Source organism: Ranitomeya variabilis, chromosome 5 (genome assembly GCF_051348905.1).
Source record: "Ranitomeya variabilis isolate aRanVar5 chromosome 5, aRanVar5.hap1, whole genome shotgun sequence".
NCBI classification, from domain to species: Eukaryota; Metazoa; Chordata; class Amphibia; order Anura; family Dendrobatidae; genus Ranitomeya; species Ranitomeya variabilis.
Window position 1 is genome coordinate 343,551,278 of NC_135236.1, and position 26,194 is coordinate 343,577,471.

At 44.0% G+C, this 26,194-nt stretch overlaps 1 protein-coding gene across 10 annotated transcripts in view; it reads left to right on the forward strand.

Moving 5' to 3' along the window:
• KIF21A (kinesin family member 21A) overlaps window positions 1-26,194 on the forward strand; it is a 227,489-nt gene that overhangs the window by 90,638 nt on the left and 110,657 nt on the right. For all 10 annotated transcript variants that reach the window (XM_077264819.1, XM_077264822.1, XM_077264826.1 and 7 more), the window contains exons 3-8: window positions 3,309-3,491; window positions 3,729-3,878; window positions 12,559-12,693; window positions 13,728-13,895; window positions 17,307-17,422; window positions 23,626-23,821. In XM_077264819.1, coding sequence (XP_077120934.1) covers window positions 3,309-3,491; window positions 3,729-3,878; window positions 12,559-12,693; window positions 13,728-13,895; window positions 17,307-17,422; window positions 23,626-23,821 — 948 coding nt within the window. The remainder of the gene's footprint in view (window positions 1-3,308; window positions 3,492-3,728; window positions 3,879-12,558; window positions 12,694-13,727; window positions 13,896-17,306; window positions 17,423-23,625; window positions 23,822-26,194) is intronic.

Consider the following 26,194-nt stretch of genomic DNA (forward strand, 5'->3'; position numbering starts at 1 on the left):
AGTGATGGACGCACATGCTCAGATCACAATGACACAACATGAGCAGGAAAGCTACTGACATTGAGGAGACCAATACTGTATGGTAATGAGAGGCAGGGTGGATTGATTTAAATCACGCTGATTTAAATCATGATTTAAATCACAATTTAAATCAAAAGATTTTTTTCTATTTAAATCGGATCGATTTAAATCATGATTTTAATCATGATTTAAATCACTGATTTAAATCAAAAGGTTTTTTTTAATATAAATCACGATTAAAATGAGAAGTGAGAGCAGTGCGCATGTGCGCCCATAGTTACACGGACGAAACTAGGGGCAACGATCTAACACCAGGGTGAGGGGGGGGACCCCAAAGTAAGTAAAAATCTTTTTTGTTTTACTATATGGCAATAGGTAGGTGTTTAAAAGCAGCATGTCTTAATTGTATAAACTATTAATAGCCTCCACATTTTGTTCATACTGCCCCTTTAATTCCACACTTCTAGCTTGGTTTCACTTTTGGTTTAGTTTCTTTTTCCATTCAGTTGACATGCCCAAACTTGTTGGATAGTCAGCATCCTACAGAAACCTCTGGAAGAGCATGGCATTGTGAATGTTACACATATACAGCCTTTATTCTACTGAGTTAAACAACTCCGCTTTATCTCATGATGGAAGAACCTTTGGATGGTAAAATATTTTCCTCAAAAAGCAGTTTATTGAAAAAAATCCGATTTAAATCAAAAAAATCCGATTTAAATCAAATAAATCCGATTTTTTTGATTTTTTTAAAAAAACATTGATTTTTATCCACCCTGATGAGAGGAGACATGGAGCATGTGTAGTAGTTGCAACAAGTAGGAATTAGATAGGTAGGTAGATAAGAAGAGATAATAGGAAAATATGAAATATGTAGTATCTACTTCTTAGCTATTATCATAGCTGGCCAGATGGTTGGATGGGCTGGATAATGGATATTGGGTAGATAGGTAAGGACGTAATCCAGCTATTAGTGGGATTTTTGGGGTTGTATGCGAGGGAAGAGTGGCAGAAGACAGGAGATAAGGAGTTAGTAGAAGCTGGGAGATTCGGCTGCTTTTTGGTCACAGAGAGAAGAGACCAGAGCTGCGGATGAGTGAATACAGGCTAAGGCCGGTTTCACACATCAGTATCTCCGGTATGTGTAGTGACAGTTTTTTCACGTACCGGAGACACTGACACACTTAGACCAATACAAATGAATGGGTCTATGCACATGTCAGCGTGTTTTGACGGACCGTGTGCAAAACAAGCAGACATGTCCGTTTTTACCCGGACACACGGCCCGCCAAACGTCCTGCACACGTGCACATGGAGAACAGTGTACACTGTCCTCCGTGCGCACGGACGGCCGCCAGTGAAGCAGCGCTACTGTAAGCCGCTGTTCCCCTGCGTGTGATGCTGAATGCGGCTTTCATCCATTGTCCTCTGCTCTGCCGGCGAGCAGCAGGGGACAGGTATGGGCTGCTATTCTCAGGCTGGTAAGGGGCCATGGATATGGGCCCCCCAGCCTAAAAACAGCAGCCTGCAGCTGCTGAGAAAAGGCGCATCTATTAGATGCGCCAATTCTGGAGCTTTGCCCATTTTTTCCCACTTGCCCTGTAGTGGTGGCAAGTGGGGTAATGAGGGGTTAATGTCACCTTCCTATTGTAAGGTGACATTAAACCGTCTTAGTAATGGAGAGGTGTCAATAAGACACCTATCCATTACTAATCCTATAGTAGTTAAAGAGTTAATCAAACACCACGCAGTAAGAAAAAAGTATTTTAATGAAATAAAACAATATGCACATTTTTTCCATCTTTATTAGTCTGCCTTTCCAAATAAAGCCCTTGATCTCCTGGAAAAAATGTCAAAGTAATAAACCAACAATATACCATACCTGTCCGGCGTACAGTCAGTCCCATGTAGTAATCCATATCTAGGGGAATTTACAGTTTACAACTGGGAGTGGTGCTAATGCGACCTTTCCCGGCTGTGAACTACTGGTGACAGCTAGCATTTTCCCACGCTGAAGAGTTCATTTTAGTTCAGGCCGGCAGGGAGTGCAGCTTCGGTGACGTCACCGCTAGTCTCTGAAGCTCCGCTCCCAGCATCTTTCATTCACCAGTAGTTTACAGCCGGGAGCGGTCGCATTAGCAGCGCTCCCGGTTGTAAACTGTAAATTCCCCTAGATATGGATTACTGCGTGGGACTGACTACGCCGGACAGGTATGTTATATTGTTTATTATTTTGACATTTTTTCCAGGAGATCAAGGGCTTTGCTTGGAATGGCAGACTAATATGGAGAAACTGTGTATATTGTTTTATTTCATTCTTTTCTTACTGTGTGGTGCTTGATTAACCCTTTAACTACTATAGGATTAGTAATGGAGAGGTGTCTTATTGACACTTCTCCATTACTAAGCTGGCTTAATGTCACCTTACAATAGGAAGGTTACATTAACCTCTCATTACCCCACTTGCCGCTGCTACAGGGCAAGTGGGAAGAACCTGGCAAAGCTCCAGAATTGGTGCGTCTAATAGATATGCCTTTTCTGGGCAGCTGCAGGCTGCTGTTTTTAGGCTGGGGGGGGGGGCCCATATCCATGGCCCCTTACCAATCTGAGAATAGCAGCCCGCACCTGTGAGTTTTGCTGGGTTGGTTTTAAAATATAGGGGGGGACCCCATGTCGTGTTTTTTTTCATTCATGAACGGTTGACAGCCGGCTTCAGCACCACAAGCGCTTACTGTAGCGCTGCTTCCCGACGGTCGTCCGTGTGGTTTTGATGCGGCACACGGTTTCCACATGGATGTATCACACGGACACTGATATCTCCGGTACCGCAAATATCAGGACGTGTGAAACCGGCCTAAAGGGTAAAATTACAATGGAGAGTGATGTTTTTTCCCCCTTATTGATATGGTTAAATAATGGTGTGGATTACTTCTGAGCTTATTTATTTATTTGGGGTAACCTTGTTAATAAAAAGGAATGCTAAATAAAGCAAAAAGGTATAGCTTGGAGAACCAAGGTCTGCTGCTACCATCTTGGTCCCAGAAATGTTTGTGACATTGAAACATGTATGCATGTATAATGTGTATAATAGATTATATGTCATTGGCGGAAAGTGCCAGACCTGCAAGTTGCTAATCCGAGAAATGAAGACCGTTCCTTTTTTAAATGTCCTTGTAAGATTTCATTTCAGCTATGTACTAACTGTACAAATATGTACTATGTGTATATGTTGCCACATGATTCGATTTACTTCTGAAGGTCCTGATTAGTGTACATTTATTATTTAGACAGGAGCTGGTAAGACGTATACAATGGGAACTGGGTTTGACGTAAATATAACTGAGGAAGAGCATGGTATCATTCCCCGAGCCGTAAAACATCTGTTCCGAAGAATTGGTGAGAGGAAACAAGCTGCACTGGAACAGGGTCTCCCACCACCGGATTTTAAAGTGAATGCTCAGTTCTTGGAGGTTTGTTTCGTTCATCTCTTGGCACTTAACAATGTGATTACATGTAACGGAGTTCCCTGAGGAATAGCAATAATGGTCCGGGCTACTGCCTCTTGTCGCTTTTCCATCTCCACTAAATAGAAAAATGGCAGTAAAAGAACACCGCGACTAAAGCTTGATAGCTGCAGGCATGCATGTATGCATTAAGTTATCTTGTATCTTTCTGTTAATACATGTCTTTTTTACTTTTGTGTTCAGCTTTACAATGAAGAGGTGCTTGATTTGTTTGACACCACAAGGGACATTGAGGCCAGGAACAAAAAGTCCAACATAAAGATTCATGAAGACTCAACTGGAGGAATTTATACAGTTGGAGTAACAACGCGTAACGTGGCCTCCGAAGCAGAGGTTTGTGTGTCTCCGTGTGTCACTGGCTGCTTTGTGTTGTGCTACATACTCTATTTCCATCCACAATGAAAAGAAAGATACAAGACTGACATGCTGCAGATTTCTGGACAAATGTTTTGTGGCAAAATTATCATCACATTGTGCTCATTTCCCTGCAGTTTATTTTGTGTAAATGCTATTGATTTGTCAAAGATTTCACCCTCTGGTATTATTTAATGGGATTGTTTATGGTTGGTAAAGACTCTAAGGCCACATTCACACGTGAGTATTTGGTCAGTTTTTTACCTCAGTATCTGTAAGCCAAAACCAGGAGTGGGGATAAATCCAGAAGTGGTGACGTGTTTCTCTATCCCCATGATGGCACCACGGAGAGAGGGGTCCGCCCCCAGGGACAGGAAACCTACAGGTGAAAAAGGGCGTACCTCTCTCCCACATCAGTTGGTTTCCTGTCCCTGACGGGGAACCTACAGCACGTACCTAAAGGATTCTTCGTGGGATTCCAGGGTGCTGGCCGGTCGGTTCCTGACAGGGGGCGCCCTGTCTCGGCTGTGTCCAGCAGGTTTTCTCCCCCCTTTTCATCCGACCCTGAAGCTCCACCACGGGGGTCGGCGGGCCCTACGGGTGAGTGTTGCAGGGGAAGGCAGTGAGAAGGTCCGAGCCTGCCTTCCTCAAAGGAAAAAAAAAAAAAAAAAAAGGGGGAGGAAAGAGGCAGGTGGCGGCGGTCACCGTTACAGCCTCTACACCGCTAATCGGTGCATGGGGGTAGCGGCGGCTACACTACCATCTCAGGCGCTGGAGCATAAGCGCCGCAGGTCACCGCTGAACCGCCGCCCAAACCGGAAGTACGGGCTCGGGCGGAACGTTGGAACGCGCGCACAGGCGTCCCCACTAATATCCTCCCTATAGGACGCCTGTGCAGCAAACCGGAAGTGACGCGCGCGCATGCGCAGATGACCGCTTCTGCCGGCGGCAAGTTTAAAAAACGGCGTTCTCAACAGAGAAAGTGTGGAAAACCCTCTCTTTTGGCAAACGCAGTGCGGAGCCACTATGAGCGGCAAAGAACCACAAGAGGCACAGGAATGTGCACAATCATCACCTGAGCAAGTACCGCGTCCGCGCTCACAACATCAGCGCAAGGGGAACGCTTCATCCCAACAACGCAGCAGCAGCGGACGATCAGGGTCTCAACGCAGCCGAGTCTCTGGAGGAAACACTCGGCCAGCGACAAACCCAGTGGATACAGTCCCGAGGCCAGAGACAGTATCTCTTAGCCGTAAAGGGTGAGTGATCCACGTGGAAGTGGTAACATAATACGAGATTATTTTTCTTTTCTCTCTTAGGGAAGGAAATGTACAACCAAATCAAAACACAAAGTATGTGCGATATGTTCGGAAGAGCTATCTTCCTCATGGGAAAAGAAGCTATGCGGGCCCTGCATAGAAAAAACCATCCAGGAGGAATCTCCGGCGTTCGCATCAGACCTAAAAACTCTTATAAAAAATCAAGTGGAAAATGCCCTCAAAAGCATTAAAATTCCGAGGAAAAAACATAGATCAGGTCATAAGTCTCCCGAGTCCAGTATAGACGAATCAGAAAATGAAACATCTGACTCTAATGATTCATCAACATCCGAAACCTCCTCACTATCATCAGAGGGGGGACGCAGTTGCTTCCCCATCGAGGAGACGGACGCATTGATAAAGGCCATCAGAACAACTATGGGTCTGGTAGACGAACGCCCTAAAAGAACAGCACAGGACATTATGTTCGGCGGATTAGAACAAAAGAAAAGAAGAGTATTTCCAATAAATGAAAAAATTCATTCTTTGATCAAGAAAGAGTGGAAGAAACCAGACAAGAAAGTACTCTTGACCCCCAAGAGAAAGTACCCGTTCGATGACCCAGCCTGCTCATCCTGGAGCAAGGCACCCAAACTGGATGTGGCCATAGCAAAGGCCTCTAAAAAGTTCGCCCTGCCTTTTGAGGACATGGGCACTCTAAAGGATCCGATGGACAAAAAGGCAGACACCTTCTTAAAAAACTCCTGGGAAGCAGCAGGAGGGGGCCTAAAGCCAGCCATCGCAGCCACATGCACGGCCCGTGCTCTGATGGTATGGCTTGAGCATTTGGATTCTCAACTAAAAGAGAAAGTCCCAAGAGAGACATTACAAAAGTCAGTGTCCATGATGAAAGGAGCAGCAGCTTTTTTGGCGGACGCTTCGGTGGACTCGGCAAGATTGTCAGCCAGGTCGGCTTCCTTCTCAAACGCCGCAAGACGCGCCCTGTGGCTGAAGTGCTGGCCGGGGGATCTGCAGACAAAGACCAAGCTTTGTTCAATACCTTGCGAGGGTGAATTTCTGTTTGGGTCAACGTTGGACGACATCCTCGACAAAGCGGGAGATAAAAAGAAATCTTTTCCCGGGTTCCCCAACCAGTCATATAGGCGCTCCTTTCGGAACAGAAAGTTCATGCGCAGAAGACCTCCAAAAGGAAATAAAGACGGATGGGAAGACAGAAAAAACAAAAACAGGGGCTTCTTGTTCAACAAAACCCCCCCTCCAGATAATAAAAAATCTCAATGAAGGTACTTCCCGGGTCGGAGGGAGACTAGCGAAGTTTCTTCCAGCCTGGGAAAAAATTTCAAACAGCCCTTGGATTTTAGGCATCATACGAGAAGGCCTCAAATTCAAATTTCGTGTCCCTCCCGGCAACTCCTTCATGGTAACGCCTCAAAAACAGTCACTCGAACAGTCAGCTCTCCAGAAGGAAATTCTGAGCCTAATCCAGAAAGATGTATTGCAAGAAGTTCCATACCTGGAAAGAGGCACGGGGTTCTATTCTCCCCTCTTTCTCCGGAAAAAAACGGACGGATCGTACAGAACGATCATAAATCTCAAAAAACTAAACAGTTTCCTGGAGATACAACATTTCAAAATGGAAACAATAAAATCTTGCGTGAGAATACTCTTTCCTCAGTGTTTCATGACTGTTTTAGATTTACGAGACGCGTACTACCATGTGCCCATACACAGAGATTACCAAAAATATCTCAGACTGGCAGTGAATATCCAGGGGGAGATCAAACACTTCCAATTCCGAGCTCTCCCCTTCGGGATAGCTATCGCTCCTCGAGTATTCACGAAAATAATGTCAGAGGTAATGGCCCACATACGGGAACAGAACATCCTAATAGTTCCCTATCTAGATGACCTACTCGTGGTAGGAAACTCATTTCAACACTGCGAACAACAGTTGAACCTGGTCATTACTTCCCTGTCGAGTCTAGGGTGGCTGCTAAACATATCCAAGTCCAAAATGGTGCCATCTCGGGTACAGGAGTACTTGGGGATAGTCCTAGACTCGAACACGCAGACATGTTATCTTCCTCAGGAAAAGGTACAAAAAATGACACAAGCCGTATTACAACTGACGGTATCCCCAGTGACCACTCCGAGGAGAGCAATGTCCCTCCTGGGCTCTATGACTGCCTGTATTCCGGCAGTTCAATGGGCACAACTTCATTCCCGGGATCTACAATGGGAGACCTTAAATTTAGGCATATCTCTGCACGGAAATTTAGACGGGCGGTTAACCATTTCTCCAAATACAATACACTCCCTAGCATGGTGGGCAGACCCAGGGAATCTAGCCAAAGGGGTTCCTTGGGCGCTACCGACAGAAAAGATTCTAACAACAGACGCAAGCCCCTGGGGCTGGGGAGCTCATATAGGCGATCAGGTGGCACAGGGAAGTTGGAACAAAAGTCAGGAGCCAGACTCTTCCAACATGAAAGAGCTGCTAGCGGTAAAACTGGCTCTAACACACTTCCTATATCTCCTGCACGGTCATCACGTAAAAGTGTTTTCGGACAACCAAGTAGTTGTGGCATATCTAAACCACCAAGGGGGAACCAGGTGTCGAGCTCTGATGGAGGTAACCCAATCCATCCTCCACATAGCGGAACACAGTCTAAAGTCCTTGACAGCTCTCCACTTAAAAGGCTCCGAAAACCAAACTGCAGACTTCCTGAGCAGAACATGCTTAAAACAGGGAGAATGGGAGCTAAACCAATCGGTCTTCGATCAGATCGTGAATCTCTGGGGCCTACCAGTAATAGACCTATTCGCGAACAGCAAAAACCGCAAAGTAGAAACATTCTGCTCAATCGATCCCCGGGGGAACCCTGTAGCTCTAGACGCTTTGACAATTCCTTGGAACTATCACCTTGCCTACGCGTTCCCTCCAATGTCACTCATCCCCTTAGTGTTGAGGAAAATTCGGGAGGAGAGATCTACAGTGATACTAATAGCGCCATTCTGGCCCCGCAGAATATGGTTTTCTTGGCTAAGAAAAATGTCCATAACAAGTCCATGGGTTCTACCAGACACTCCGAAACTTCTGTCCCAGGGCCCAGTGTTTCACCCCAATGTGAAAAATTTACACATGACAGCGTGGCTTTTGAAAGGAGGTTACTAAGAGACAAAGGGTTCTCTCCTAACCTGGTGTCCACTCTATTACAAAGTAGAAAACCCGTAACCACTAGAATATATGGGAAAGTGTGGAAAAAATTCATATCGGTATCAGGGGCAGACCCGTCCGGGGAAATTCCTATTGGGAAAGTCCTTGAATTTTTACAGAAAGGCCTGGAAAGAGGCTTGGCTACAAGTACTCTAAAAGTTCAGGTGGCAGCCTTAGCAGCTCTGTATAATCACGATCTGGCCAGAAATCGTTTGGTCATGCGATTTATTAAAGCCTCATCTAGGTCCAGACCCATTCCCCTCCACAACTCTCCCCCATGGGACCTAAACCTCGTACTAAACGCTCTAACCAAACCTCCCTTTGAGCCCCTGACAGAAGTCCCTCTAAAGATCCTGTCTCTGAAAACCACACTCCTAGTGGCCCTAACCTCAGCTCGCCGTGTCAGCGATATACAGGCGTTATCTTCATGCCCGCCTTTTACTCAAATACTTGGTGACAGAGTCATTCTAAAAACCGACCCAGCTTATCTCCCTAAAATAGCGTCACAGTTTCACAGAACGCAAGAAATTTCTTTACCCTCCTTTTGTCCCAAACCTAAAAATGAGGGGGAGAAAACACTGCATACCCTAGACGTAAGAAGGTGTCTAGTTAGGTATCTATCAGCCACTAGGGAGTGCAGGAAGGATAGGGCTCTGTTTGTCTGCTTCCAGGGTCCACGCAAAGGACAAAAAGCGTCGAAAGCAACGTTAGCAAGATGGATAAGAGACGCCATCGCCCTATCCTACTCATCCTGTGGGACAGCTATCCCAGAGAACATAAAAGCTCATTCGACCAGAGCAGTGGCATCATCCTGGGCGGAGAGAGCTGGCGCTTCAATACAACAGATATGTAGAGCGGCCACTTGGTCTTCCCAGTCTACATTTTTTAAGCATTATCGCTTAGACTTGACTTCCTCTGATCCTACCTTTGGGCGAAGGGTTCTAGAGGCAGTGGTCCCTCCCTAATAGCGCTATCTATTCAAATCTCTCCGTGGTGCCATCATGGGGATAGAGAAAATGGTAGTTACCTGCCGATAACGGTATTTCTCTGATCCCATGATGGCACCCGTATATTCCCTCCCTTTTTCACACACAGGTGTGCACTGGATAATATAATAGTAATTAATTTTAGTCACGGTGCTTCTATTAAGTTAAATAGGTTGTTTAATTTGCATAAATATTGAGTTGCAGCTGAAGTTCTGTATAAGGCTCTGTAAACCAACTGATGTGGGAGAGAGGTACGCCCTTTTTCACCTGTAGGTTTCCTGTCCCTGGGGGCGGACCCCTCTCTCCGTGGTGCCATCATGGGATCAGAGAAATACCGTTATCGGCAGGTAACTACCATTTTCTATTATACGTTTCCTCTGGCTGTTTCACTCCTGGTTTTGGCTTACACATACTGATGTCAAATACTGACCAAATACTGAACGTGTGAACGTGGCCTAAGGTTAAGTTCCCACAATGAGTTTTTGGAACAGTTTTTATGTTGCAGATTTTTGCTGCTCCAAAACCGCTCATGCCCACTACCCTTTATTTATGCAGCGTAAACTGACCTGTGAGTGTTTTCATGCAACATGTCCATTTCACTTGCGGGTACACTGAGTGTTACGTGCAGAATTTCCCCATACTTGCACTAGATGCGAAAAATACGCAGGTAAAAATTGCAATAAAAACTCATATAGGCTGTACATGACTATATTAATAAAGTTTTGTCAAAGCCAAATTGCAGAAAGTAAGGGTACATGCCCACGATCCGTAACTTCTGCGGGTTGGACACTGTGTATTTATTCAGCGGCCAGATGTTACAGCACAGTGGATGGGATTTCAAGAAATCGCATATCCACTATGCGTGCACAGACGCCTGTGGATCAACCGCGGAGACGGATATGGGAGGCGTCTCTCCAGACCGCAGCATGTCTATTTATCTTGCAGAGACGCAATTCACTGTAAGAGAAATGTCACCAATAGACTGTATTGGATGCGGTAAATCTGCGCGGTTCAGTGATCACATGCGGATTTACCTGCACTCAATAGAAGGCAGTGAACATACGCTGCGTCCAAAGCGCTGCTAGTTCTGGATCATGGGCACCCAGCCAAATAGGTGCAGAAATCATAAACTCCCCAAATACTCATTGTGGGAACGTGGTCTTTTTTCAGGAATGCATTAGGCGATTTCTACTGTTGTAATTCCTCTCAGCTTGAGCTGATCTGCAATACTGTACAGTTTAGTGGAGAAAAAAGAGGCTCCTTTTTTAATCTAGGGCTTTTCTAACCCCAAGGATTTGGAATATTACTTTAACATTTTTGCTAGTAGGTGCATGTGTCCTTGTAGGAGTGTGACTTCACAGGACAGCTCATGTATGTGTGCTTGCTGCTGTATTGCTACTCCCAGCCTGCACTATAAATCAGCGGCCAGTGATTTATTGCTGAGCTCCATAGCAAAGATTCCAGCCCCTCACTGCAGCGATCAATAGGGAGTGGCAGCAGATCTGCCTTATCTAATGGAACTGTCTGGAGGTGGTCTATTACAGCAGCCAGCACTGCAGATTTCTGTTTATTCAGCCGTGAATCATGAAGAGCAAAAGTGTTACCAAAATACCCATGCCCACCAGCCAACGTCTAATGATATGTCACTCTGCCACATGTGACCCTTCAGATACGGCATGATTGTATGCACTTTATTTACTATTGTGCTATGAAATGGAAATCCTTTATGATCTGAAGCAGAACTCTTTATATAGACAGCTTAGGCTGGGTGGCCACTATGAGATTTTGACCTTTCGTATTTTTGCTGTGTCAAAAACTTAGCGTCTTAGGCTATGTTCCCACGATGAGATTTTGGTGAGTTTTTGATGCTGCTGATTTCCTACATCTCTGTTACTTAAAGGGAATCTGTCAACCCCAAAATCAATGGTGAGCTAAGCCCACCGGCATCAGGAGCTTATCTACAGCATTCTGTAATGCTGTAGATAAGCCCCCGATGTATCCTGAAAGATGAGAAAAAGAGGTTAGATTATACTCACCTAGGGGCGGTCCCGCTGGTGGTCCAGGTCCGGCGCCTCCCATCTTTATACGGTGCCGTCCTCTTCTGGTCTTCACGCTGCGGCTCCGGCGTACTTTGTCTGCCCTGTTGAGGGCAGAACAAAGTACTGCAGTGCGCAGGCGCCGGGAAAGGTCAGAGAGGCCCAGTGCCTGCGCACTGCAGTACTTTGCTCTGCCCTCAACAGGACAGACAAAGTACGCCTGCGTAGGAGCCGCAGTGTGAAGACCAGAAGAGGACGTCATCTGATGAAGATGGGAGGCGCCGGAGCGCAGCGGGACCGCCCCTGGGTGAGTATAATCTAACGCCTTTTTCTAATCTTTTAGGATACATCGGGGGCTTATCTACAGCATTACAGAATGCTGTAAGCCCCTGATTCCGGTGGGCTTACCTCACCCTCGATTTTGGGGGTGACAGGTTCCGTTTAATTTAGGTTACCTGCGTTTTCTCATTGCATGTTTGTGTGCATTTTTTTTAACATTCATTTTTAATGCGTTTTCAACTCTGTGTTTTTTGTCTGTTTTTGGTGTGTCATAGTTTTAAATAAAGCTGTGGAAATGCATGTAGACCACACATGACTGTATCAATAAAGTTTTGCCAAAGCCAAATACGAACAAGTATCAAAAACAAAGCAGCTTTATGTAAAACATGACAAACCAAAAAGAGACCACAAAAAAGTGATAAAAACCGCAAGTAACCTAACTTACTTAACAGGTGCAGAAATTCTGCATCATCAAAAACTCACCAAAGGCTCCTCGTGGTAACGTAGCCTTAGTCACAACTAATAGAGTAGTACGATGATAAAGGACGATTCACAAAATAATAAGGTGTTCCTTGGAAGTCTTGGGGATAACTTACTGATCGCTGCTGGCCGCAGAAATGCGCACACTCCACCTCTGCTCCACTTAGGCATTTCTTGACTGCGGGAGACAGCCAGGCGCGGCGTGTAGCTGCTCTCCGAAGGCAGGAGATAGTTTGGCCCATTGTTTGACGAGTCGGATACACTCTGCTGTTTTCAGACTAAATAGTTCTAATATATTTGTTTGTAAACCATGTCTATGTGTTCCATGTGACAGATCGCTTCCATACATTGCCAGTAACACGTCTCTGATTGTTCTTCTAGATGATGCAGTGTTTGAAGTTGGGTGCCTTATCTAGAACTACTGCCAGCACGCAAATGAATGTGCAGAGTTCGCGCTCACATGCCATATTCACAGTCCACCTATGTCAAACACGAGTTTGTCCAAAACTTGATACAGTAAGTATAATCTGTTTCTACGATTTTAATGAAATGAGCATCCACCCATAAAATGACATAATCCGTGATCGTACAGACGTCATTCTGTGCTATTAATGACACAGGCTTCCCTTTAGGGCTCGCTCACATGAGCGTAGCACTCTGACCAGTGTTATTGTATAGAGCAGATCACATCTGTGGTTATTTTTTCATGCCGATTTGGCACGAGGAAGCAATAGCAGATTTGGATCTCACACACCCATACAACTCTATTGGTCGGTGTGAAACATCGGACTGCACGTGGATGCCATCCGAGTGCAGTGTGATTCTCGCAGACTCCAGCAATAAAAAAAGGTGCAGAAATTAGTTTCTCCGGCTCCTCCACAGGTGTGCTGAGATTGTCTGATGCGAGAGGATCAGAGCACTGACACTCGGCTCGCGAGCTGAGATGGAGCAGTGTCATTAGCATATCACATCCGATGCTCTCACACTGGATGTTATACGCTAATGTAACCCCGGCTTTACATGTAGTTGATGCTCCTTTGTTATTCCTGCATACCTGCACATGAAATCATTGTTACATCGGTGGTCACAGTTATCTGTTTGTTCACCTGGTGGAGAAAAGAAAGAGCCCGTCATTTCCTTAAGGAAACCTTGCCAAAAGGTACAATCCAATCAAAAGGCTGCAAAAAACTTCCAGAAAAGGAGAGTTTCCTGAAGCGGTTTCTGTGTGTCTCTCCTCCAAACCCTCCAGTGTGTCACCTAAGGCTTGATTTTCCTAGTGTATAGTTCTGTTCACAAGTTGAGGCATTTTTAAATTGCGGCATAAGTTGCGCTTTTAATTTCAATTGCAGCAAAAAATGCTCTGCCGCTAAAATGTGTGAACACCGCCTAATAAGCCCAATTTCTTTGATGCTAAGCCACTTTTGATGTTTGTATAGTTGTTTTTGGAGGAACGCTAGCCATATGTATCAGTAAGCAGATGATTGTTTGTGTTTTACTGCTACTTAAATATCTTCTTTCAAAGGTTTTGCTTCTCTTTTTTTTATTTACAGGAGAATGACTTGGATAATAGGATAACATCCGAGTCTACACAAATGAACGAGTTTGAAACCCTTACTGCCAAGTTCCATTTTGTGGATTTGGCTGGCTCAGAGCGACTTAAACGTACAGGAGCTACAGGAGACCGAGCTAAGGAAGGAATTTCTATCAACTGTGGTCTAGTAAGATTAAGGGCTTATTTCACAATAGACTACTGTATAACTAACCTCCCTGCCATTGAATTCACTAATCCTTTGTTATAAAAAAAAAATAAGATACATCTGTAAGGTGGTGTGAGCTTCATTACATTGACACAGTGGCATGGGGTTTATTCACCGATTCTATCTGTCTGTCTTTCTGTCCGTCTATCTGTCTGTCTAACTAATATAATATATATATATATATATATTTTTTATTCTTTGTGTGTACAGAAACGCTGATATAGCAAGAAATGGACTAAAACCAAGACCATTTTGTCTCAATAGACCAATAACACTCCAAATAAACTCGCTAAATTGATAAATTGAGAAGTAGGTCAGCAAAGGTGAGTATATTCTAAAACTTAACTTTTAATAACTAGATATAAAAGGACAAAAATGGTCATACACATAGTGGTCAGTTTTGGGCCCAGTGTATAGAGCACTCCAAAGTCTGCCAAGACCACAATGGTGGATATAGGCCTTAGTTACTCTAAAAATGACACTGGGACCACAATGACAGACATCAGCCCCTTACATAAAGTCTCACAGTACACAGTAATCATGAATAGTCAATTAGCCAGGTATAGCCTGTATAGGACACCAGCTCTACTTAATACTATGTCCACCACTGTGGTCTTGGCAGACTTTGGAGTGGCTCTATTCTCCAAGCCCAAACCCATCACTGTGGATTTGGCGTTTTCTCTTATGTTTACCTTTGTAATACAGGTTCTTTTTATTCTATGTGTATGACCTTTTATATCTAATTATTACAAGTTAAGTTTTAATTATACTCCCTTTTGCTGACCTACTGTATTAAAATCTGAACAAAACTGTCATGGTAAAGCAATCCCATCACGTACAGCAATAAAGTGAATTATGATATACATCAAAGTGTTGCAATCATTATATGCAAAACTAATGATCTTTATAAAATAATTAAAATTAGACTGTAGAGAGAGTAGTGCAAAACGTAACCAATACTAAATAGGAGAATTTCTCCCAACAAATGTATTTAGTCTTGCATTTATTGTATGAGAATCAAGGAAAGAGAAGAAGGGGAGAAAAAAAGGGGAAAAATGGGTAGGTGGTTAGAGGGGTAAGGGGGTAGGTTTGGGAAATGCCCTAATGTTGAATAAGACTTGCAAGCACAATTAGGTGTCTGGAAGGAATAACTCTCCATATTTCCTGGACTGTTTGAATTCCATCCAGTAGTGCCAAGTTTTGTATAAAGTATCCTGTCTATTTTAATAAAGAAGCCATTATGTCCTCCATGTGCAATGACAGCTAATCTAATCCCTTCCCAAACTGATTTGCCCTAAACTTCTCCCTACAGATCCAAAATGGCTCTGTGAGGATCAATGAAAACGCAGTAGAATCAAGAGCTGGGGAGAGATGGTGGGATGGCCAGAGAAGTTTATGTATCTCTGAGTTGGGGCAGCACCAAATAGTAGGGTTAGATCTTAACGTAGGAACTTAGTGTTGACTAATCACGGCAGGGCTCGGAGAGGGACCAGCAGGAAACTCTGCCTATCTAAACCCAAGTCTTTGGAGTGACATGCCGACACCAGTCAATTACTCAAGACATATGAGCATATGAGTTTCTAGATGGCACAACCTCAAATCGGGTAGACCTAAGCCTCCCTAATTTTTGGGTCTACAAAGAAGGGCATGCTTAAGTTGGGCCGGTTTATTTGCCTATATGAAGGCCATCTGTAACCATTCAATAGCTCTAAAAAAAGACTCAGGAATTCTTATTAAGTCATTAAAGGGCCACTGTCACCCCCTCCAGCCGTTATAAACTAAAAGAGCCACCTTGTGCAGCAGTAATGCTGCATTCTAACAAGGTGGCTCTTTTAGTTTTTGTTGCTGTTATTCTCAAAATAAAGAGTTTTATAATTTTGCCCAAATACCTATCTTTATACCTGGAGGCAGGTCTTTGAAGCGCCCCAACTGCCGTCAGTCATCTCTTCTGCGGCGCTGGTCGCCGCCCCCTCAGCGATGTTTTTCTCTGAAATCCGGCGCCTGCGCTGTGCTCTTCTGCCTGGGGCAGGCGCATTGAGCATTGGCCGTCATAGCTCAGATGCCGGGTTCCGGACTGCGCCTGTGCCGTGCCTAGGAATCCCAGCCCCGCACTGTGCATAATGCATAACACACTGCGGGGCGGGTATTCAGTAGCAGGGTGGCCGCACTGCCCGCACAGGCGCAGTCCGGAACCCGGCATCTGAGCTATGACGGCCAATGCTCAATGCGCCTGCCCCAGGCAGAAGAGCACAGCGCAGGCGCCGGATTTCAGAAGAAAACATCGCTGAGGGGGCGGCGACCAGCGCCACAGAAGAGATGAGTGACGGCAGTTGGGCGCTTCAAAGACCTGCCTCCAGGTATAAAGATGGGTATTTGGGCAAAATTATAAAACGCTTTATTTTGAGAATAACAGCAACAAAAACTAAAAGAGCCACCTTGTTAGAATGCAGCATTACAGCTGCACAAGGTGGCTCTTTTAGTTTATAAAGGCTGGAGGGGGGTGACAGTGTCCCTTTAAATTGGAATCTTTATCAAAGGGCTTTGCTATGATCACAATAATGATGGCCTTGCCTTAAAATAGGCCAGACGTGTTAAACCAGTGTGAGTTTGGCTCTCCGCACTGTCGCCATCAGCTTTTTCAAGGGGCCATATTTCTCAGTTAAGTGCTGCAGTCTCTTAGTAGTGGCTGTCTTAAGGTACCGTCACACTAAGCGACGCTGCAGCGATATAGACAACGATCCGATCGCTGCAGCGTCGCTGTTTAGGTCGCTGTAGAGATGTCAAACACAGCAGCTCCAGAACGATGCAGGAGCGATCCTGTGACGTAACGGTGACTCACTTATCGTTCTCACAGGTCGTTAGCTCCATGTTTAACATTGCTGGCATCGTTGCTTTTACTGTCAAACACGACGATACACGCCGACCTGACGACCAAATAAAGTTCTGGACTTCTAGCTCCGACCAGCGATATCACAGCAGGATCCTGATCGCTGCTGCGTGTCAAACTAAACGATATCGCTAGCGAGGACGCTGCAACGTCACGGATCGCTAGCGATATCGTTATAAAGTCGTTTAGTGTGACGGTACCTTTAGTATTGAAGCATTGTCCTATTAATGGGACATCCTAACAATACGTAGTACATTTGGGTATGCTGAGTGTAAGAACTTTGCGGATCTAATGTTATCCAGGAAACCCCCTTTATTATTTTGAAAACATCTTAATGTAACTAAATAATTCCTTCGGCAACCCAACATAGGCCCAGAATATAATTCAATGCTGTTATCCTGAGAGGGCGTCGAAGTGAATAAATGTGATTGTAGATTTTGAATATGTTTTATATCCTTTAATGAGTCATATTTTTTCTTTTAAAGCTGGCCCTTGGAAATGTGATAAGTGCTTTAGGAGACAAAAGTAAAAAAGCCACGCATGTGCCTTACAGGGATTCCAAGCTGACCAGGCTACTCCAGGACTCCCTTGGCGGTAACAGGTAATATACACTGCAGTACTGTTCAAAAGTTTTAGGCTGGGGTGAAAAAAGTGCTGCAGAGTAAGAATGCTTTCAAAATATTAAGTTTATTTTTTATCAGTTAACAAAATGAAGAGTGATTAAAGAAAATGTAAAACAAATCATTATTTGCAGTGACCAGTGATTGCCTTCAAAACACAAATTTATCAAGGTGCACTTGCTGGTTGTTCTTTTTAGAGTAGGTTTTTATTGAAAGTTTTAAAGTGAAACAGAGTAATAAAGCGCCAAGATACAAACTTTTTATTAAGAAAATCTGAAAAGGTCAGTGACTGGGGGAGAGGAAAGGAGAAGGGATGGGAGGTGGGGAGCCCAAGAGGGAGTCAAATTCTGCTAGATGTAGTTTATTAAGAGGAATCAGGGTTGTGGGGTCCAGCGGGCAGAATGGTGGCGAAGCCCAAAGAGTATGGCTCTTGTATTCTGCCCAGGTTGAAAAGACTTTCTCTGACAGACCTTCTGTCTGTTAGTATAGCTGATAGTTTCTCATTGATCATATCGCAGAAGATTCATCTTTTAGCTTTTAGGTATAGCTTTGGTTTTCTCCAAGCTGAGGTGATAAGTTGCTTGGCTGCTTTAAAAAAAAGAAAAGTAATAAGGGTGTGGGATATTTAGTAAAGTCTCACAGGTGGTTTTCTTGTATGGTACATGTCGCTTGTATATTGGCAGCCTGTGAAACACTGCGATGAGTAGCTAGGAACAGGTTTGATCACTCTGTCCGAAGTCAGATTCTATCTCATCATAACTTTATAATTTATTTCCAACATCAAAGTACTGAGTAAACCGCCTGTGTTGGAGGACCAGATATGTGTCCACTTTATGTGTATTAAGGTAGCACCAATATTAGATTCCCAGTGGGAGGTGTGGGTAAGAATAAATCTATGGGTAGTATGATTCAAATGAGCATGGAGGAGTGAAGGAGAGCCCAGAGCGTGAGGGTTTAAGTCGCATCTCTGCTCAAATGGATTGAGTGTAGTGAGGTTACTTTACTTAACCCCTTCACGACATCAATTGTGTATATACGGCGCATGTCGGAATCTGGTGTAATGTGCAGGCTCACGCAGCGAGCCCGCCCCATACCCGGCAGGTGATAGCTGAGTATTACAGCCAGTACATGCCGCTAACAATCGCGGGGTCAATCTCTGACAGCAGCATTTAACATGCGCCAACATGCCTGCCTGTCATTACCTTTTCCCATCGGCGCGCCCCTGGCATGATCACGGGTCACCAATAGGGTTGTCATGACAGCCGGGTGGTCAGCTGATGATCCCCGTGCTTGTCAGTACGGACTGTGATTTCTGCTATATGCAGCGATGCCTTAAAGAGAGTTTAAAAAAAACAAAACTGTCAAATGGACAGTAAAATCTGGTGCTCCCACCACTGCCGCAACAAGTGGCAAGGGATCCGCCAAACCTATGCCAATAGGGATACAAAAATCAATCAATCAAAAATTACAATGTGGGCTGAATATAAAAGCGGAGTATGCTGGTTATTAAATATCCAACTTACAAGCTTAGTAGTCTGGAGTTCAAATTGCCTGAAAAATGAGAGAATGAATCCATACTGCAGAGAAGCTCTACGCAATCACTGACCATCCACCTGTGGGCTTCTGGTATCCATAATTCAAAGTACCTCAGCACACTCACTGATAATCCTCCTGTGAGTTGCTGGTATCCATAATGCAAAGCACCTCAGCACACTCACTGATAATCTTCCTGCGTGTTGCTGGTGTCCATAATACAAAGTACCTCAGCACACTCACTGATAATCCTCCTGTGTGTTGCTGGTATCCATAATACAAAGTACCTCAGCACACTCACTGATAATCCTCCTGTGTGTTGCTGGTATCTATAATGCAAAGTATCTGAACACACTCACTGATAATCCTCCTGTGTGTTGCTGGTATCCATAATGCAAAGCACCTCAGCACACTCACTGATAATCCTCCTGTGTGTTGCTGGTATCCATAATACAAAGTACCTCAGCACACTCACTGATAATCCTCCTGTGTGTTGCTGGTATCCATAATACAAAGTACCTCAGCACACTCACTGATAATCCTCCTGTGTGTTGCTGGTATCCATAATACAAAGTACCTCAGCACACTCACTGATAATCCTCCTGCGTGTTGCTGGTATCTATAATGCAAAGTATCTGAACACACTCACTGATAATCCTCCTGTGTGTTGCTGGTATCCATAATGCAAAGCACCTCAGCACACTCACTGATAATCCTCCTGTGTGTTGCTGGTATCCATAATGCAAAGCACCTCAGCACACTCACAGATAATCCTCCTGTGTGTTACTGATATCCATAATGCAAAGTACCTCAGCACACTCACTGATAATCCTCCTGTGTGTTGCTGGTATCCATAATGCAAAGCACCTCAGCACACTCACTGATAATCCTCCTGTGTGTTGCTGGTATCCATAATGCAAAGCACCTCAGCACACTCACTGATAATCCTCCTGTGTGTTGCTGGTATCCATAATGCAAAGCACCTCAGCACACTCACTGATAATCCTCCTGTGTGTTGCTGGTATCCATAATGCAAAGTACCTCAGCACACTCACTGATAATCCTCCTGTGTGTTACTGATATCCATAATGCAAAGTACCTCAGCACACTCACTGACAATCCTCCTGTGTGTTACTGGTATCCATAATGCAAAGTACCTCAGCACACTCACTGATAATCCTCCTGTGTGTTGCTGGTATCCATAATGCAAAGTACCTCAGCACACTCACTGTTAATCCTCCTGTGTGTTACTGGTATCTATAATGCAAAGTATCTGAACACACTCACTGATAATCCTCCTGTGTGTTGCTGGTATCCATAATGCAAAGTATCTGAACACACTCACTGATAATCCTCCTGTGTGTTGCTGGTATCCATAATGCAAAGTACCTCAGCACACTCACTGATAATCCTCCTGTGTGTTACTGGTATCTATAATGCAAAGTATCTGAACACACTCACTGATAATCCTCCTGTGTGTTGCTGGTATCCATAATGCAAAGTACCTCAGCACACTCACTGATAATCCTCCTGTGTGTTACTGGTATCTATAATGCAAAGTATCTGAACACACTCACTCATAATCCTCCTGTGTGTTGCTGGTATCCATAATGCAAAGTACCTCAGCACACTCACTGATAATCCTCCTGTGTGTTGCTGGTATCTATAATGAAAAGTATCTGAACACACTCACTGATAATCCTCCTGTGTGTTGCTGGTATCCATAATGCAAGTACCTCAGCACACTCACTGATAATCCTCCTGTGTGTTGCTGGTATCCATAATGCAAAGCACCTCAGCACACTCACTGATAATCCTCCTGTGTGTTGCTGGTATCCATAATGCAAAGCACCTCAGCACACTCACTGATAATCCTCCTGTGTGTTGCTGGTATCCATAATGCAAAGTACCTCAGCACACTCACTGATAACTCCTGTGTGTTACTGATATCCATAATGCAAAGCACCTCAGCACACTCACTGATAATCCTCCTGTGTGTTGTTGGTATCTATAATGCAAGTACCTCAGCACACTCACTGATAATCCTCCTGTGTGTTGCTGGTATCCATAATGCAAAGCACCTCAGCACACTCACTGATAATCCTCCTGTGTGTTGCTGATATCCATAATGCAAAGCACCTCAGCACACTCACTGATAATCCTCCTGTGTGTTGCTGGTATCCATAATGCAAAGTACCTCAGCACACTCACTGATAATCCTCCTGTGTGTTACTGATATCCATAATGCAAAGCACCTCAGCACACTCACTGATAATCCTCCTGTGTGTTGTTGGTATCTATAATGCAAAGTACCTCAGCACACTCACTGATAATCCTCCTGTGTGTTACTGATATCCATAATGCAAAGCACCTCAGCACACTCACTGATAATCCTCCTGTGTGTTGTTGGTATCTATAATGCAAAGTACCTCAGCACACTCACTGATAATCCTCCTGTGTGTTGTTGGTATCTATAATGCAAAGTACCTCAGCACACTCACTGATAATCCTCCTGTGTGTTGCTGGTATCTATAATGCAAAGTACCTCAGCACACTCACTGATAATCCTCCTGTGTGTTGCTGGTATCTATAATGCAAGTACCTCAGCACACTCACTGATAATCCTCCTGTGTGTTGCTGGTATCTATAATGCAAAGTACCTCAGCACACTCACTGATAATCCTCCTGTGTGTTGCTGGTATCCATAATGCAAAGCACCTCAGCACACTCACTGATAATCCTCCTGTGTGTTGCTGGTATCTATAATGCAAGTACCTCAGCACACTCACTGATAATCCTCCTGTTTGTTGCTGGTATCTATAATGCAAAGTACCTCAGCACACTCACTGATAATCCTCCTGTGTGTTGCTGGTATCTATAATGCAAGTACCTCAGCACACTCACTGATAATCCTCCTGTGTGTTGCTGGTATCTATAATGCAAGGTATCTGAACACACTCACTGATAATCCTCCTGTGTGTTGCTGGTATCTATAATGCAAAGTACCTCAGCACACTCACTGGCAATTCTGCTGTGGGTTGGTGGTGTCTGTGCAAATAGTCCTGAATGGATAGGGTGATTGGAGTAAAACGTATCCGATTCTACCTGTAGAAAACTTTCAGTGTAGTTTGGAAAGTTGTCTGTATCTGAGCGGCGCTCCGGCCGGCAGCTGAAAGTTGCTGAGCAAACACTACTCCATGATTCATGACGTTACCAAACGACAGAAGGTTCAAAGAACATAAGGAAACGAGTGATCCTATTCTTTACAAAGGTATCATCCTTCTTCCTTCAGAATCCCTCAGCTTTTATTCTCAGAGTTATAGAGGTTGGACCACAGTGCACATTGCAATTTTTATTTAGTATTTAAAAAAATTAAAGTGTGCTAAACAGCAAGGCCGTCTTATAATTCTGGTGCGTTTATCTTGGTAAATCTACCTAGATGGTTCAGTGTGTGTATTCCATGTTTTCATTGAAAGTTACCTGAGAGTGCAGATTTCCTCACACACGGACCAGCACTTCTGTCCATACAATGGCTGCTGGTGGAGGAGCGTGTGACCAGACCTGACTATCAGCCTCCTCTAAGAAAACAAAGGGTAAAGAGAGGGGCGATAGCGCAGTTACGAAAATAACAATTAGTTTGCTGTAAGGGAAAATTCTCACCTTTACAAGTTGTGAGTATGAACAACACGTATATAGTAGGTATGATAGGAGGGCTGCAGATGGCTCTTCAAGAAATTGTGGATAGGATATTCAAGATGCCGACAAATCCGAGGTCCTCCAAAATCAGGCAAGGGAATCAGAGTTCAGAAGAGCTGCATACTTTATTCAGGGCTATAAAATTTCACGTTTTGTCGACATCCTGTCCACTACCTCAGTTACATAGCCGGAGAGCGGAATTGTCGGCAGCTTGAATATCCTATCCAGAATTCCACTAAGAAAAAAACACTTCACATGGAAAAGCTGGCATTATAAAGCAGTCGTGTGGTTGATATTAATTTCTATGCATTTGGGTGGAATAGGGAGGTAATCTATTGTTAGTGTTTCTCTGCAGCATATATATTCCACATATAGCTTTATAGCACGCACATTATGTACACTCACTGCCGAGCACACATATACACAACACTGCTGCACTTACAGTACACACATACATGCACACAACCCTGCTACATCAAAACACACAGCTCAGCTACAACCCGCACAACTGCATTAGCAAAACACATACAGACTCTGTACATTAGCACAATTTGAGGTTCCTTCCAGACATGTGACCGATCACTTGACCTAATAGTTTCTTCACCTTCTCTGGATGTGCGGGATGTGGTAGCACCGATCAGCTAGATCATTGTGGGGCAGGGGGAGAGAGCAGTTCTCTCAGACTCTAGATTCGAAAATTACGATATACCTTTCTGTAGCGTTATGAAGCTCTCAATATACTTTTTTGGGGTTTCAGTTCAATGTTAACATTACTCGACTTCTCTTTTTATTGTATGCTAAAGACCCCATGTTTCCACCATGTTTGTTCCCACTAGTGAGCTGCTAATGTATTATGGAATAAAGTGCTCATTGCGTGTGTCAGTTGTAAAATGTAAATGTTTTTTGTTGTCATCTCTACATATTGTGGGAGGCAATAACTCTTCTTTTTTTGCAGCCAAACTGTAATGATTGCATGTGTAAGCCCCTCAGACAGAGATTTTATGGAGACGCTGAACACGCTTAAATACGCAAACAGAGCGCGAAATATCAAGAACAAAGTCATGGTTAACCAGGATCGAACAAGTCAGCAGATAAATGCACTTCGAAATGAAATAACAAGGCTTCAGATGGAACTGATGGAGTATAAAACGGTAGGTTCAGAAAATCAAGTCCATTTCTATGGGTGGCTCCTAAGGCAATGGCCAATTAGATTGCAAAGCAGCCAACGTGTTTATTAATATATGTATTTTCTAGGTCATTGGTTATCATCTGCAGTTTTCAGTAGATACTTCAGCTTTTGAAGGCGTTGTCCTCTTTTTAAATTTTATTGCAGATCTATAAAATAAAAAACTGAGCTTTTTCTCACTCTCCCTGGTTCCAGTGTGGCCTCTCTGCTGCTGCTCTGGTTTTTGTAGAGCGGCTGCATCGGTGATGTCAGATCTGGAGTGTAGTGATGAGCGAATATACTCAAGATTTCTGGAGCACGCTCGGGGGTCCTCCGAGTATTTTTTAGTGTCCTAGCAACCAGGCAACCCCCACATGTACTTATGCTGGCTAACAGATGTAAATCATTCAGCTGAGGTGAGGAAAACTAAATCTCCGAGCACTAAAAAATACTCAGAGGACACCCGAGCGTGCACGGGAAATCTCGAGTAACGAGTATATTCGCTCATCACTAGGGTTGAGCGACTTTTGCTTTTTTAGGATCGAGTTGGGTTTTGTGAAACCCGACCTTCTCGAAAGTCGGATCGCGTGAAATCGGCCGATTCTACTGTAAAGTCGGGTTCCGGACCGGAACACGAAACCCAATGCAAGTCGATGTGGATTATTTTTTACATTAACTTAATATCTCGCTCTCTCGCTCTCTCTCTCGCTCTCTCTCTCTCTCTCTCTCTCTCTCTCTCTCTCTCTCTCTCTCTCTCTCTCTCTCTCTCTCTCTCTCTCTCTCTCTCTCTCTCTCTCTCTCTCTCTCTCTCCCCTCTCCCCCCTCTCCCCCCTCTCCCCCCTCTCCCCTCCCCTCCGTGCACAGCATATGTTGTTTTTGACTGCGGAAATCACTGCAGCCCAAACGGTAATATGGCTCTATGACGCCGCAGAAACCAGGCCGGAACCTATGTCATCACGCTGCCCACACTCCTTAATTGGCTGAAAAAATGGCAGGGAAGGCGTCATACAAAACGCGACTTTGGCGCTAAGATCGCCGACCACGTGGCCGATCCCACGCTGGAGTCAGGTCGGGTTTCACGAAACCCGACTTTGCCAAAAGTCGGCGACTTTTGAAAATGAACGATCCGTTTCGCTCAACCCTACTCATCACTACTGGAGTACTTTTGACTGCTGCAGGCAATTACTCAGACGATCGCAGTTTCAGGTTCGGAAAGGGGACTGTTAAATACAGTAAAAAGAGAAAAAAAATTATACTAAATATATGAAAAAAAACCCCCCACATGTTCAAATAACCCCCCTTTTGCCCCATTGAAAATAAAACAATAAATAAAATACATTTGGTATTTCTGCGTTCAGAGATGTATCTATTCTGTTAAAATATTAATTAAATCTGATTGGTGCACAGCATAACGAGAAAGGAAATAAAAACACTAGAATTACATTTTTTTTTTTTTTTGCTCGCCGCAACATTGCAATAAAATGCAGTATTTTTTTCACCACTTAAATAAAAAAACAAAACAATCTATACATGTTTGGTATCTGTGTACTCGTATTGACCTGGAAATATTGCCAGGTCAGTTTTACCATATAGTGAACATGGTAAATAAACACAAAAACAAATTGTGGAATTGCACATTTGTTTGCAATTTCACGACACAATTTTTTTAAAAATTAAACGTGAATATCTTCCCTTATTATGACATACTTGAAAATAGAGGGAAGAAGCCTTGTATTGCTGCATCCACACCTAAGTGTATGTGACTGTGTCCTTTAGGCTGGGGTCATACTTTTGAGTGTGATGCGAGAAACTCGGGACCGGAGTGTGCGGCTGCATGTGTGACCCTGGCCTTATAGGGGTTGTAGCAAAAAACTCCAGGTCTGTTGAGGGATGCTGCTTGGTAGAGCTTTACCTTCACTATTATTTCTTGTTTCCTTCTATACTGTAATATCTGTCATGTACTGTTGATTGCTTGTGTTCTGGGTCTTGAGCCCCCCACTGATTCCTCACATCACTAAGCAGACGTGATCAGCTTATGTTCGAGCCAGGGCTGTGGAGTCGGAGTCTCCAACTCCTAAAATATATAATATATTGTGCACAGTAGTAAGATGCAGTATATTCTATAAATTTTTTCATAATAATTAGGGAAAGTGATGAAATGTCCTATAAATATCTGTTCTGATCCTGATCTAAGGATCTCGGCTGTAAGCTGAGATGTATCTGTGCTGCACTTTATGTACATGCTCAGTAGGGGGCAGTGCTGTGATGTCGGAGTTGGAGTCCGTATAAAATGAACCAACTCCGACTTGTAAAATATATAATAAGTTGGGTACAGTAGTACAATGCAGGATGTGCTGTT